The following is a 14,887-nucleotide window of genomic DNA, read 5'->3' on the forward strand; positions in this document are numbered from 1 at the left end:
AATTTATTTCAGTGTCCTGACTGCTTTCAAACAATCAATTAAAGCTATTCCCATCTCACAGGGTGCTAACCTCCATTTTAGGCTGAAAATGAGGGCACCTTCTGTCAGCAATATTTAGCAGACTTCATTGTACAGGCTGTGATGAAGTCATTTCTAACCCCTTAGGACTGGCTGGGTAATATTCGAAAGTCTGCCATATTAGAAATGTGTATCTTCTTTACACTTAACTCAGTACTTACTAAGTGGTTTTCTATACTAAGGGTAGAGCTATCTTTGAAAAACCTGTATCTCTAGTGTTTTTCAGCTACTTGACATTGACTCCAAGTTAAATCCTGGCTAAAAGTAATTACTGTCATATGATGAATTGAGGCAATTTATTTATTACTCGAGATGATGTCACTTAAAAGAATGATGGAATAATCCCTCTCAAGTACTCCATTATCAGTCAGATCTGGTGAGGGAGACACTGTTCCAAGGCATGGGAAAGGTAGTCAGCATTTTCAAAAATTACTTACAAAGTGAGCAAAGAAAGCATATTGCAAATATAACAGAAAACAGCCATCTAAACTTGAGCAAGACTGGCCTCCCTATGGAATTACTATATAGGATGCTTAGGTATCCAAATATCAAGAAAGGTATTACTGAAAAAGCCTAAAGATTAAAAATAAACCTAAACTCACTGTATTAAAGGCTTGAGATGGCAGTTGATATACAAAGAAAATGAAAAGGATGAGAGAACTTAAGTTAAAAAGGTCAAGTTGAAATATCACTTGAACAAAGTCTGTATAATTTGGCCCATATAACAAGATTCACATGACATGTTCATCAATCCCTTAGATATTAGAATACGATACGTTGGTGGGAGGGCATGATGGGGATAATCTTCAAGAAGGATGAATAGAAAATGGAACTGCATGGTACAGCAGGTGGCGAAGTCAGCAGGGACAGGTATAATGCAAGCATTTTTTATCTGGCTGCACGAGATAAGATTCCACATCTCTTCAGTAGCAGTCGGCTTCTTCGTGCCGCACAGATGACCAGACTACGCTGCTGAGCCTCTGTCCCTCTATCTACTAGAGAGTCGGCTGAGTAGTACAGCGGGCAGATGAGAAGAAATTCCACGCCACATTGCTGAAGTCTGTACCCCACTTCTACTATTGCTGCTTTGTCTCCTTGATCCTACCTTTTCCCATCTCTTCAGTGAGCATGGTATGATAGAACCTGCTTCATAGGTATACAATGAGGAATTAAAACATACGGGGCGCAAGGCTTAGAAATGGCTATCTGGTTTGTAGTAGAAGTCCTAACTATGTTAACTTCTCACTGTTAATTACACTAGTGTTACACTTGGGGGTCAGCTTTCTTGACCCTTCTATTGCCATTTTTTGGAAAACTCCAGTTTAACTTCTGATTGTCTTAAAAGACAGCTCCAAATTATCCATGTTGGTCTTACTGAAGTCAAGACTCAATATTTGATATCCTCCCTGATTTACAAGTTCAAACTCCCCTCAGAAAATGACAAAAAGTGGGGTGATGGTTGGTACAACAGTTACGTTGCCTCTTGGGATGCCAGAATCTGGTTTCTTATATCACAGTGCACAATTCAAGTCCTAGTACCACTTCCAGTTCCCGCGCTCTGTTGACACATATTGTGGGAGGAAGCACATGACAATCCAAGGAATTGTATGCCTGCCATTCGATGGAGATCATGAATGAATTATGAGATTCTAGCTTCCTTCTGACGCAGCCTGGTCTGGCTTCAGATGCTGAGGGGAGTGAATTAGCAGATGAAATTCGTATCTATATCCTTCATTCTCATCCTCACTCTCTCTCACTTTCTCTACTGCTCTCTTCCTCTCCCTCTCATGTCCCTCTCTCCCCTTTCTTTCTCTCTCCTCCTCCTTCCTCTGTCCCCCATCTCCTCTTTCCCTCCCTCCCTTCCTCTCTCCCTCTCTTCCTTCCTCCTTTCCTCCCACCCTTTAAATAAAATAAGAAAGAATAGTGTCTTAGATGGCGAAGAAATAAGCCACAGGAAACCCATGCTGGTCCCATATCCAACTTGCACTGTTACCCTGCTCTGATGACACCTGCAGGTAGCCCTTGAAGAATAGATCCCCTGGACCCCGAGCCCAAGTGTTGTCTGGGTCGAGATGACAAAACAATAGAAAAGAAGAAACTGTCTGGCACTTGATCTCAGACCCTTCTCTGGCAGCCATGGCTTCAGTTTCATTAGTAGATCTACTGGAGTTCCCTGCTCTGTGGGCTGACCTCCATCTCTGGGATATGATAACCCCACCACTTCTACTTGTTTCTCCAGTCTGAGCTCCACTGGCAGGAATCAGGACCCTGTGGATTGTTTCCCCATTACCCTCTGGTCCCTGTGGAGCAGGTGTCTAGTAAATTGTCTGCATGTTTCTCCTGCCCTGATTGACTGCTGACTAATATGCCTGTGCTGGGTTTTAGTGATTACTCACTCCTTTCTGAAGCAGTGAAGGTAAAAATTGATAATTTAATTACCAGACTCTACTTTTCCCCCCTTATTGTCGCACTTACTAGTGTAAAATACGTGAAATACGCATTTTTGATGTTGAAAAGTCAACAGCAGCATTTGTTTCTCCCCAGGCTTCTCACTTCCCTCCTGTTCACAACAATTCCAATCCTCAAAGCCTGCCAAATTAGTTCATGATCACAATTACAAACACTCTTAATGCCTTGGGATGTAATTTGTAAAGTCTAGAGGCTTGAATCTAATGACAAATCCAGATGCTCTCCTACCAGCTTCTCTCCCGTCTTGGACTTTAATTCCATTCCCTCTTAAAAATAGTCTACCATTCTGAGAATTCGCTTCCCACTAAAGCAAGATGGTGCATGCTGCCTACCTGACTAGCAGAACTGGGAAGTTTCCCAGCTTCCTTACCTTTTCCCGGTTGTCTCCTTTTGGCAAAACCCCCATAACCAGAAGTGACTGCGATATGTAAAACCTTCACTAATGTAGACAAAGCAACTCAGAGTTGGGTTTCTCTTCCGGGAAGCCAGAATAAAGAGAAACTCTTCAACAAAAGAAGTCATGAAATAGACAGGAGTGAACTGCCTGCACAGTGGGATTTGCCATGGAGAAGTGACATCAGGGATAGTCTGTCCTTGGATAGCTCAGAGGCCATCGTGTGTTTTCAGGAAGTTCAGAATTGTATCCCAGAGATCTGCCTCCCGTTCCTTGCCATCACAGTGATCAACAGCATGTGCTGTGCATCCACCGGGATTTACTAGGTTTTATCAGTTGCAATTACATGTTCTTTATCTGTGACTTCTATTTTTGCTCCATTTCTTTGCAGGTTGTTGCCAGTGAGAGTACTCTGAGAATGAGTCATTAATCCCTTGTTGCCAAATTATGTTATTGCTGCCATTAAATCATCCCAATATAAGCCTGATAGAGACCTTGCCTGTTTGAGGAAACTTCCGTGCTTAACACCAGGGACTCTGCTGACTTTTATCCTAAGGGCTGGATGATGCAGGCAGCAGGTTGCAGGGAGGCATGACCCCTGTCTCTGGCACCCAGAGTTCAGAGACGCATTGAACCCTACTCACCTTGATGCCAGTTTCAAGGTCATGTCATGATTATACCACTCACATGAACAATTCCTCTGATTACTCAAGCATTTTCACCTCCACAGTTACATTTAATTCTTAGAAAATCCCCAGGAACTCGGCATTCCTTTCCTATTTTGTAAAATAAAACAACAATTCATAGATTTGGCCAAGGTCATAGCTAGTTAGCAATGACATCTTGACTCAAACTTACAGGGTTCTGTTTTGAAACTGTTTTATGTGTCTCGTAAAACCATAGCATCTCAACATCAAAGGTGGTATGGGAAGTTGTACGGCCCCTTCTGCTTCTCTCTCACTATCCTTCTCTCTGTGTCATTGTGCCCTTCAAATACATAGATTTGAAAAACAATAAAAATTTTAAGTGAAGAATCAATAGGAAACAGGCCTTAGAAACCACAGATTTCCTTGCTCTCCCCACATCATTGCTGTTGCTTTCGCCTCAGCCAGAAACCTCCTCCACATTAAAACTTTTCCTTCTCTTTGCCCCCTCATCTACCTCCTGGTCACTTTCATCCGTGATATCAGCTCCAACCTTTGAAATCAAAGGAACCAAATCTAGTCCATCTTCCACAATGGCCTTTTATTTCAAAGCAATGGTGGGATCGTATCTGATTTTTTTCCCTTCTTTAGACTGAAAAATCCTGATTCTGACGGAGACACCTTCAAAGTCAGTGATCTCTGGACTTCAGCATGAACCTTGGTCATGCAGAGACCTTGTTAAAATGTAACTGCTGGCTTAGTACCTCTGGGGTAGAGCCCATAATTCTGCATTTTTTAATAGGATCCTAAAAAATGCTAATATTCTTGTCAGCATACCACGTCTTGGTGAGTAGTTTTTCTCTTGTGCTGTTTTCTCCCAGAGGCTCGTCTCGGTGTGTTGATTCTGCAGGACTCACTGGAGTATGCGACCAGTGCAGAGCAGAGTACTGCTCCTCATGCTGGATCTGTGTGAAGTCCTTTGGGCTACTTGTTTGTATGGAAGGAGTGGGTAGGAAGAAAGCATGACCTCTGAGGTTGAATAAATAAAGCTAATCCTGAGGGAGTGGCGTAGGCGTCATGAAATAGAGCCTGGCACTGTGGCACAGCAGATAAAGCTGCCACCTACGATGCTAGCAGATATTTTTCTGTGGGAACCTAGTGCTATCGTTTGTGGAAGACCCACTACATTGCCAGGAATCCCATCAGTGGCTCACCTTGCTATGCTACCCCATGGCTCAGGCTCCCCACCCCCCGAGCCCCGTGGATACACTGCTTACTGCCAAGCAGTAGTGGGCCTAGCCCACTCTCTGATTCTGTTATTCTTCATTTATGTCTGGCATAGGACCCCCTTGCATGGTATCTGTCCTTTGGTTCCAAAGCCACTTCCTTCATCTCTGTACTGGTCACATACTCTGGTGAGTCTGTGGACTCAACACACTGAGAGGAGCCCCTGGGAGAAGCATGCCCAGAGCCTGCAGGCTCTTCTTCCTCTTCCCACCTACCAAACAGTGAAAACTGACAAGTCTCTGCTCTAGAACCGCCTCTGTTTGCACTTTGTTCTTTCCCTGGTGACATCATCAGCCCCTATGCTCCAGGTACCGTTGAGGAACCTGTGACTCAGACATGTTTACCTACAGTAAGACCTCATCACTTTCTGGAACATCACTAAGATTCACATTGCCCCAAAGACATATTTTTCTATGAGTGTATCCCTTTTTCATTCTTTCTGGAACCCAGAAACAGCATTCATGCCACCCTGTGATGCCAACCAAGGACTTGTGCTCACCCTCAACAGCTGTTCTCTCTTCATTATGTTTGTATGTGCTATGATCAAGAAACAGACCTGTTACTTCTATTTCATGTAAATATCTCTGTTATCACATCTTTCTCCATTGTGATCGCCTGAGTCTAAGCAACTCTCGTCCCCCACCTGGGTGTCTCCAGTAATAACACAACTCACATCCCCAGTATCTCTTCAGTCCCACGTTAAAGCTGGAGTGTTCTAGAAACACAAATCTGACCACTTCGTCCCTTCTTGAATATCATGTCCATGCTGTGATATACTGTGTCTGGGGAGGCCTGAAAACAGAACTTCCCAATGGGACTTGTGATGTCCCATTGACGTCTCAAGCTTCTCTAAGAAACGCTGTCCTCTTTATCTCCTTACACCCCATTTCTGGAATACACCAGGCTCCTCACTCCATCACACAGCCTTAGCCAGACTGCTGCTCCTACTGCTGTCATGTTCAGGCTCCTCCAGGCTCTTTGTCTAGACATAGCCTTAGAGCTCACCCTGCTGGCCACTTCCAGCTGTAATTCATTTCCCCTTTAGGCACTTGCCAAGTGTTGTACACCACTGTGTTCAAATTCTTGACACTGTCAGAAGTTTGCTGTAATTGGTGCTTAGCTGATTAATTAGCTGTCCACATCCCAGACCCCCCACTCACTAGCAGTAAACTTTATAAAGTCAAGAACTGTGCCTGTTGTGCTGACCATTGCATCACGAAATACCTACCGTGTAATGGATGACTGTGATTACCCAAGGAACAAAGTGTGAGTCTCATGAGAAAGTATTTGGGGAGTGAGAAAATTCTCTCCAGGTTCCCTTTGCTTGTCCACTCCCAGCCTCCTAGCAGACACTAAGTAGATGTTTGGCCAGGGAGCAGGTGCTCCAGCATCCAAGGTTCCTGAAAACACGAGTGAGACTGTGAGCACTGAGGATATTTTTCCTCTGCACCCCTTATGCTTGTATGCTAGTAGACTAGTCATATCTCACTTTTTCCTAAGGGGTGAAATGAGTGCTATGTTGAAATTGCTCAGACCAGCCCCAAATCTGCAATGTCAAACTGGCCCTGCGACAGTGGCATTTGGCTAACTTCTCGCAGAATTTCTCCATGTTGTAAATCAGCAGCCCCCTTCAGACAGCCCTGGGATTTAAAGAGTTGGCCTTGCCTTTTAGCTAGTGCAAAGAATGAATGAAAGCCCCTCATTCGCAAGTCCTTCAGGAGAAAAAAAAATCTCTTCCTGGCAACACAGTTTGGCACAAGTGAATCACGGTGCCAAACAAAAAATGACTGAAAAAACAAATGAAGTAGACAGTTAAGATTCATCCACCTTTAACCATCCTTAATTATCTGTAAAGCCACAGTTGTGAGAAGGGAGGCCTGTGTTTGAACACTAGCATCAAAAAGATGTGCAGGACACACTGCCTGTTGCTGGAGCCTTAGGGTTTGGCTAAGGAGACTTGGCTCAGTGAACCCAACTTGTCTACTTTGCAACACTGCGAAAGAGGAAATATTAGATAGGCTTAAGCAAAAACAAAAGGGTACGCTCTGTTCTGGAGGACTGTACTTCAATGTCAGGGATTTGGGGAGGCAGAGCCAGAGTGTGTGAGCATTGACCTCCCCTAAACTCAAGACTCAAGTGAGGTCTATGAACCCATGCCCAGTTTCAAGAGAAAACTCAGTTCAGTTCCAGGAGAAACAGGTGTAGGCAGAGACATCACTCTTTTAGCTAAACACTATAGAACCACAGTCATCGAGGGAGACCTGATTACCAGTCAGGGTCCATGCTAACATAGGAAAACAAAGATAAATGTGCTGTCATCTTGCCTCCAAGGAGCTTGAAGACCACGGGAGGAGACAAATGTACAAGCAAGTAACTGATAATATAGGCACATTGTGGGCACTGTAGGGCATGTGAAGTGTTGTAAAATGTGATCAGCATTTAGAGGAGAGAAAGTGGGGAGGATGGGAGAAAGAGAGAACTCTCCCAGTGGTACTGCAGACCAGAGCGATATGCTGGCTGTTGACAGCGCTGATGTCAGCATGTCAGAAAAGCAGAGACAAATGAGAGAGAGTGCCTTGGATGCTTTCAAATGCTTCCCACAAATGTGGCACTATTGGGAATAAAAAGTGCAGTAGGAAGAAGTGCATCGAGGGTATCCAGTGCCATCCTGCAGAATTTTTAAAATGGAAAGTTGCCTCAAACTCCTAGCATGTAGCATGGAGGGGTTGGGCTTTCTCACTGTTTGTCTACTTTTCTCTGCTATGACGTAAGCACAACAGCCATTTAAAGAGAAGGAGGTTGAGAAACAGTGGGAACAGAGGGTTAATCAAGGCCTCTGACCATGAATGCCCAAACATGAAATCAAAGAACATGGGGAGTCCTGGACTGAACTTTGATCAGCCATGTGACTTTTTGCAACTTCCTTTAATTTTCTCATCATGCGAAGATTGAGCATGCTACCCAGAAAGTCACCCGGTGCAAGACTGAAAAGACATTGTCACTGGTTCCCTGTCTTCCTTTACCTAGCAATAAGTCTGTGAGTAAGCACCTGGTAGAGCAAGAAGCATCAGTATTTAAGGCCAAAAACCCATTTAATCAGAAGTATTTTCTGAATCCAGGCAATTTCCTTTAATAGTCTAAATTTTCACCTCACCATTTATAAAAGGAATAACATGCTCCATCTTTCACAATCCAGTGCCTTAGCCTCATACTTCTACCACAGTTGCTCATTGTTGACCACAGGGCAGAGCAGAATGAGATAAGTCCTCCACTTGATCTCACTGTAGAAGTATGTTCCCACCTGGTAGTTATTGGAACCCTGGGCAAGCACTTAATTTGTCTGCATGTCTCTTCATCTGCAAAGAAATCGAGTAATTATCCCAGCCTCACAAGCAAGGAACTGTCATAAGGGATGAAGTGGGATAGTGTTTAGAATGCTCTTATTGTGGTGTCTGGTACTTAGTTTTTCCTCATTACATGAAGCTGTTGTCAGTGTCATTTGCTAGTTATATACATGAGCCCTTTCAGCATCTTTCTTCCTCTTTTTCCCTTCAAGGTGCCTCCACCCAAAATTCTAATACCGTAGAGCCAGAAAAGCAGGTGGACAACACTGTGAAAATGGCTGGTGTGATTGCTGGCCTCCTCATGTTTATCATCATTCTCCTGGGTGTGATGCTTACCATCAAGAGGAGGTGAGTGTGTACCCTGCCCCTGCCCCAGCTAACTCCAATTTACTGTATGACCAAATCTTTGTATCATTGACTGCTGTCCAACAGAGGTCTTATGATATGATTATTGAGGTCCTGGAAGATGTGGGCCAATTATGACTCATTGTGTTGGCATCTGATGGGTGTGTGCTGCAGATGGGCGAGTGTTATGAGGTGGCCGTTTTCTTATGTAATTGTGGATCCCAAGACTGGGCCACCGTGACATGCTGTAGGGTTCTGTATATCTACTTGGAGTTAACTGCTCTATTGTGGTTGGTCATATCATGAAGACCGCTGGACATGATTCCAGAAATACCATTACAGAAAAGTAGTGTTTCATCTTTCTCATATCCATTTGTTCCTGATTTCCATTGATCAAGTAGTAGCATCCGAGGTTGTCCTCTACATGACAGAGAAAGTCACCATGGGGTGAGAGGCACAGGAGACTCTCCTACTGTAGGTTCCTTCCTACCCTGTGTCCCACAGAACCTCCCAAATGCTTGTTTCTTTTGGCACATCTGGCCAACAGATGTGTTTTCTAGTATTTGTGATTTTCAAATTTAGTTGCCCAAGGAAGTAGAAAATGGGTATTCCTCCCTTATTCCTCAGACTCACTATGCAGCATGTTCTGTTTTAGGAAATATTCACAAAGTTTGAGGGTAACACAAGGAAATTACAGAGAGGAGAAGGAAATGATAAGGATGACTGTATCAGCTATCATTGGCCCTAGGGTGTCTTGTTTATTCCGCTAAGTAGGGAGTCCCACTGACCAGCTCTCCTGAGGCCTTGCCTGCCACAAGGGAGACACACAGACTTCCCAGGTCTACATATTCTGTTTAATTTCCAGGGCTCCATTCTACCTACTCCCCAGTCTGCCAGAGCACTTATCGTTTTAACAATATGTGATTCATGCACCCTGCACTCCATGAAAGAGCATTCTACATTATTGAACAAACTAAGTCCTGAGCTGGAAGCCCTGGGCCTATTTATACCACAGAATTCAGGGCAACCCCAAGATCAAGAGCTGGGGACTTGCTCCCCTGGAAAGGGCACATAAAACTTGTACCCTATCAGCACCAAGGGACAGAGTGCACCAAAGAAGACCTCCAGCTTCTTCTGTAGAAACCACATCAATATTCCTGCAGAAAACCTAAGAAAGAAAGTCAATGTGTCCATTTCCAGCCCAGTTGAATGACTGAAATGCTGGAATTCCTCCTATACATGCAGGAAGACATCATTTGGCCATGTTGCTGCTGGAAGATCGCTGTCTCTATTCCATGCTTCTGGTTTGAGTCAGCCAGGTGTTTTTTTGGACCAGGGTTTCTTGTTGGTATCTTACCCTGTCTTGACAACTTTCATCCAACTGAATTATTTCTTGAACTCCCAGAAGAAAGTTTAAGAGTTAATATTTTTACCTAGTCACTGACTTTGGGATTGAAGAGGGTAAGGGGGGGAAGGAAACTTTGGAAAGGTAATGGCAGCATTGCATTGTCCTGTCACCATTGTCGTTAAGAAAACATGGCCATGTTTTATGGCTGAGAAGCTGCTATTGTATGCGGTAGAACATGAGTTTTGATTTCTCCAGGGGACAGTGGGACTATTGCACGTTTAGGTTTGTTGATATGTTTCTTAGTGTCATAGATCTGTTAAAAGCAAAGGTGAGTGTGGAATTATCCACCTGGAAAAGGTAGCCAATTTAACAGGACTGAATGCCTCTTTTTAGACCTGAAATTTTCCTATTATTTCCCTGTGATTTGTAAGTCAGATATACTCTTCCAATTCTGCTCTTTCTAAAGCCTGGCTTAACCCACGTCACCGTCGGCTGCGAGCTTGTGAAGACATTTCACTTCCTTCTCCACAGCTATTTCTGAAACGTGTGATTTGGAGGAGGGAGGAGAGGGCTTTCTGTCTCCAGGGTGGGAGCAAGTAGCAGGTGAGCCTTTTGTGTGGTTTTAGCTCTTTCTGAGGCTTTTTGTCATCTCTCATGTTTATAAAAACTGGTTCACTGGATCAGACTGATAATAGGAGTCATACAATTGCTGTTTCTCATGAAGAGTCAGAATTCAGACACTGTGACATTGGGGATAGGACAGCAGGAGGTATTCATATATACAACATCTACCTGACAGGAACAATTTATGGAAGAGCATGGGGGGGAAGAGCAAAGAGGATGAGAGAAGTGGGAGATAGTGGAAAAGAGAAATTAAGCATTAGGTTTTTTTTCTGCTAACCTATAATGTCATCTTGTGTAATGAGGTTACCCCCCAAGAACAGTGAAGGACATCTTTGTCCATCTTCTGACTTATTTATTTTAATTGGAAAGGTAGATTTATGGAGAGGAGAGACAGAAAAATCTTCCGTCCACTAATTCACCCCCCAAATGGCCACAATAGCCAGAGCTGAGCCAATCTGAAGCCAGGAGCCAAGAATGTCTTCCAGGCCTCCCTTGTGGGTACAGGGTCATCCTGTACTGCTTTCCCAGGCCATAAGCAAGGAGCACAGGGGGAAGTGGAGCATCAGAGACATGAATCAGCACCCATATAGGATGCTGGATCCTGCAGGGAGAAGATTAGCCAGTTGAGCCATCGTGCTGGTCCATAGCTTCTCCTTCTGAAGAGTTTGCAATTGTCCTTAAGACTTCCTGGCCACTCTCTACAGAGCGTACTTCCCAATTGAGGTCCTAGTTGTAATACAGAGGGAGAAAGCAGGCAGAAAATGGGCTGGACACTCACAGGATCAAGGAAAGTCTTCATGAAAGAAACTCAGTTAATTCACTTGTAGACACTTGGAAAGAGGAAAAAAAAAAATGGAAAGATCAGAAGAGCCACAAAGCCTGAGGGATGCTTTCCTGTCTCTGCTTGAACTTCATAATTAGGGGAGATGGTCTTGATAAATGAATGGCAGAGAACATGAGATGTTGGTGCTGGTTTCAAATACTTTGTAGAAAATTCAAGTTTAAAATTAAAAAAATTAAAGATGTATTTCTTTTTTATTTGAAAGGGAAAGAGGGAGAAACACAGAGATATCGTCTACTTACTGGTCACTCCCAAAATGGCTGCAATGGCCAGAGCTGAGCTGGTCCAAAACTGCAAGCTAGGAACTTCTTACAAGTTTCCTACATGGCTGCATGGACCCAATGGTCATGCTGCATGGCTTTCCCATCAACAGGAAGCTGGATGGAAATAGATCAGCTAGGACTCAAACCAGTGCTCATATGAGATGCTGCCATTGCAGGTAGAGGATTAACTCATGATGCTATACCTTTCTGACCCCAGAATTATTTTTCTGTTAGGCTTGGTTGTTTGAACTGGGCTCCTTAGCATGTGGGGTCGTACACAGTGAGGGCTAAAGGAAGCACAGCATTATACCAGCAGGCAAACTGCAGTCCCTCCCACACAGTTAAATACCAGTCTGGCTTCAGGGAAACTCATTGTAAATTACCCATTCTTTTGTTGTCACTGAGTAATAGCTCCATCTTTTTCTCCTGGATCCACTGATCACCTCTGGATCCAAAAATGTTCTAGAGTGAATGGCACAAATTGTAGCATAGTAGGGAATGCTTCCTTTACAAGAACACAAAGTTGAGTCCTGCCAGGGAATGAGACCCTCAATACTAATTGAGCATCACCATCCTGGTGTCCTCCTTCCCTGGCCTCCTCTGCTTGAGAGAATGGCACAGCCGCCCTCAAGGAAATGGTGATTTCTTAACACCATGAGGTACTTGATAGCATAATGTGCATCATTATGGTGGAAAGTTCAAATCTTCCTACCCTAGCCAGTGTTGACTGTGAACCTATTTTTTAAATTAATTTATTTTTATTATTTTCATGATATGGCTTCATAGCACAGAGGTTCCCATGTGCGGATTTACTCCCAGGATGGCCACAAGTCAGAACTGGGCCGTCTTCGACTGCTTTCCTCAAGCTGTTAGTAAGGAATTGGCTTGAAAGTGGCGCATCCAGAATACAAACAGATGTCCAAATGGATGCTGGTTTTTGCCATCAGCAGCTTTACCCGCAGTGTCAAAACGCTGGCCCCATGAAGTAAAATTCTTTAGTCGCCTGCATCCCAGGACTGGTCTGGATTACTCCACTCTTCATTTTTTTTATTTTTAAAAAGATTGATTTAATTGTTTGAAAGGAGAAACAGGGAAAGATGGCAAGATCAACCTTTTTTCCACTGGTTCACTTCCCAAATGGCTGCAACAACTGGAACTGGGCTAGACCAGAGTTGGTGCCAGGAGATTCTTGCAGCTCTCCAACATGAGGGACAGGGGCTCAGAGACTTGGACCATCTTCCGCTGCTTTCCCAGGCACAGTAAGAGGCAGCTGGATAGGAAATGGAACATCCGGGACTCAAATTGGAGCCCATATGGGATGCTGGCGCCACAGGTGGTAGCATTATCTACATTGCAACAGTGCCTATTGCTCACCCACCTTACTTTTACTAGAAAACCTAGCAACTTTTAGGGATGTGTGTTAGAACCACAAATGGTTCTAACCACCCCAGGTCATCCCTTCCTGGCTCTTGCTCACACAATCCTGAACATTCTGCCAACCATGTTTGGACTTTGTCTAAGAGTCCACTTGCAGTGTCTTTATTTGAAACATAAACATCTAATCTGAGGCACCAATGCATCTCTCCTTGGGCATCGATTTCTTCCCATGTTAAACTGCCCTGCAGTAGCTCCCAGTGCAATAGATACAGACATTGTGTAGGAAAAACAAAACTTCTTTCTTGTGCTGTCACCACACAAGAACCAATGAGGGAGATTTCTGTAATCCCAGAATGTGGGGGATTTTTTTCCCCACCAGCAATCACATAATCAATTCTGCAGCTTAATTGCTGATTCACTTCAATTCTGACATTTCTGCTAGAACTAGTATCATAGCCCACAGCTTGTGGGCTCACACCCCAGAGTTTCCCTCCCCACACCCTGCATTACAAAGATTTGTTGCTTAGTTGACTAATTCACTTGAAAGGCAGAGTGGTGGTGGTTGGGGGTCAGAAAGGAACGGAGAAACCTCCCACCTGCTGGTTTACCCTTGCCCACAACAGCCAGCACTGTACTAGGCTAAAAGCCTGAGTTAAGAGCTCCACCCACATCTGTCACATGGGTGACAGGAAGCCTAGAGTTTGTACTGTTTACATCTGTCTTTCCAGATGCATTATCAGGAAGTTGTACTAGAGGTCACGAGCTGTATTCAAAGTGTCCCATGTGGCGAATTAACCATTGTGCTTTAATGCCTGTGCTTACCTCCCCCACCCCAACTATTTTAGACATCAGTCATAAAACCAGGGTTGTTTTAAATGTGCCAGCATTCCTACAACCCCCTCCTTGATTCAATTAATTTGCTGAAGTGTCTCATCAAACTCAGGGAAACACTGAATTACATTTATTGATTTATTATAAAGATACTGATGAAGAGATTCCTGGGGCAGGGTGAGGGGGTATGGAACATTGAGCTCTTACGCCTTCTTTAGAAACCTCCACATCTTCAGCTCTCAAAAAGTTCTTCAAACATTGTTGCATTGAGTTCTCATGGAGACTACATTTCATAGGTAAGATTGTTGGTAGATTGAGAGAGTAGCTCAACAGGACATGTCTAGAATCTTCAGCATTCATTCCTCACAGGCATGGGACAGGACCTCTTTGGGGTTGGGGGGGGTTCTGTTTCCTACAATCTGAGTTGTTGTGACTTGCACTTGGGTGTGAGAGTTATAAATGGACAGGGACCACACCTTATTGCTGTGGTTTGAAAATAAAACTGGGTCCAAAGTTCTACAGTTTTATTCACTAGCTATTAACCTTAAAGAAGCAACTTAGGAAATCTCAACCTTGCTTTCTCCAATGTGAGATGCAACCAGTTTGTGGATCTCTTCTGAAGATCAAGTGAGCTGACGGTTCCGATAGATTTTGCTCCCTGTCCCTGCCTGAAGAATTGCAGTATCAGTGGAGATATTCATCTCACACATGACGAACAGTTGTGCCAAGTCAGTGCAAAACCCCTTGCTGATACCTTAATATCCATGTTGCAAATAGTAGTTGTGATGATCTTTTGGCACGACTGTTGAATAAGAAGAAAGTGAAGTTTAAAATATTTACCTGAGTTGGCCAAGGCCTTAGGCAGATTTGAGGTACAAACTCAGGCTCTGTGACTCAAGTCTGTTTCTAACTTCGCCAGTCCGTGGAGACTGCTAGAAGATTAGAAAATCCCAGAGGAGGAAACAGATGCCCCAGTTACTCAAACTACTTTTCCCTTCTCAGCTTGTCTTGTGCAGTTTCATTCTCTTATGCATGGTACATG

General features: G+C 43.9%; 1 protein-coding gene across 3 annotated transcripts in view; it reads left to right on the forward strand.

The window, feature by feature from the left end:
* The window catches only part of PTPRT (protein tyrosine phosphatase receptor type T), a 918,862-nt gene that overhangs the window by 765,349 nt on the left and 138,626 nt on the right, over window positions 1–14,887 (forward strand). For all 3 annotated transcript variants that reach the window (XM_040981459.1, XM_040981457.1, XM_040981458.1), the window contains one exon: window positions 8,429–8,564. In XM_040981459.1, the coding sequence (XP_040837393.1) occupies window positions 8,429–8,564 (136 nt within the window). The remainder of the gene's footprint in view (window positions 1–8,428; window positions 8,565–14,887) is intronic.

Source organism: Ochotona curzoniae, unplaced genomic scaffold, assembly GCF_017591425.1.
Source record: "Ochotona curzoniae isolate NIBS_2020 unplaced genomic scaffold, NIBS_Ocur_1.0 contig_3520, whole genome shotgun sequence".
In the NCBI taxonomy this organism is placed as follows: Eukaryota; Metazoa; Chordata; class Mammalia; order Lagomorpha; family Ochotonidae; genus Ochotona; species Ochotona curzoniae.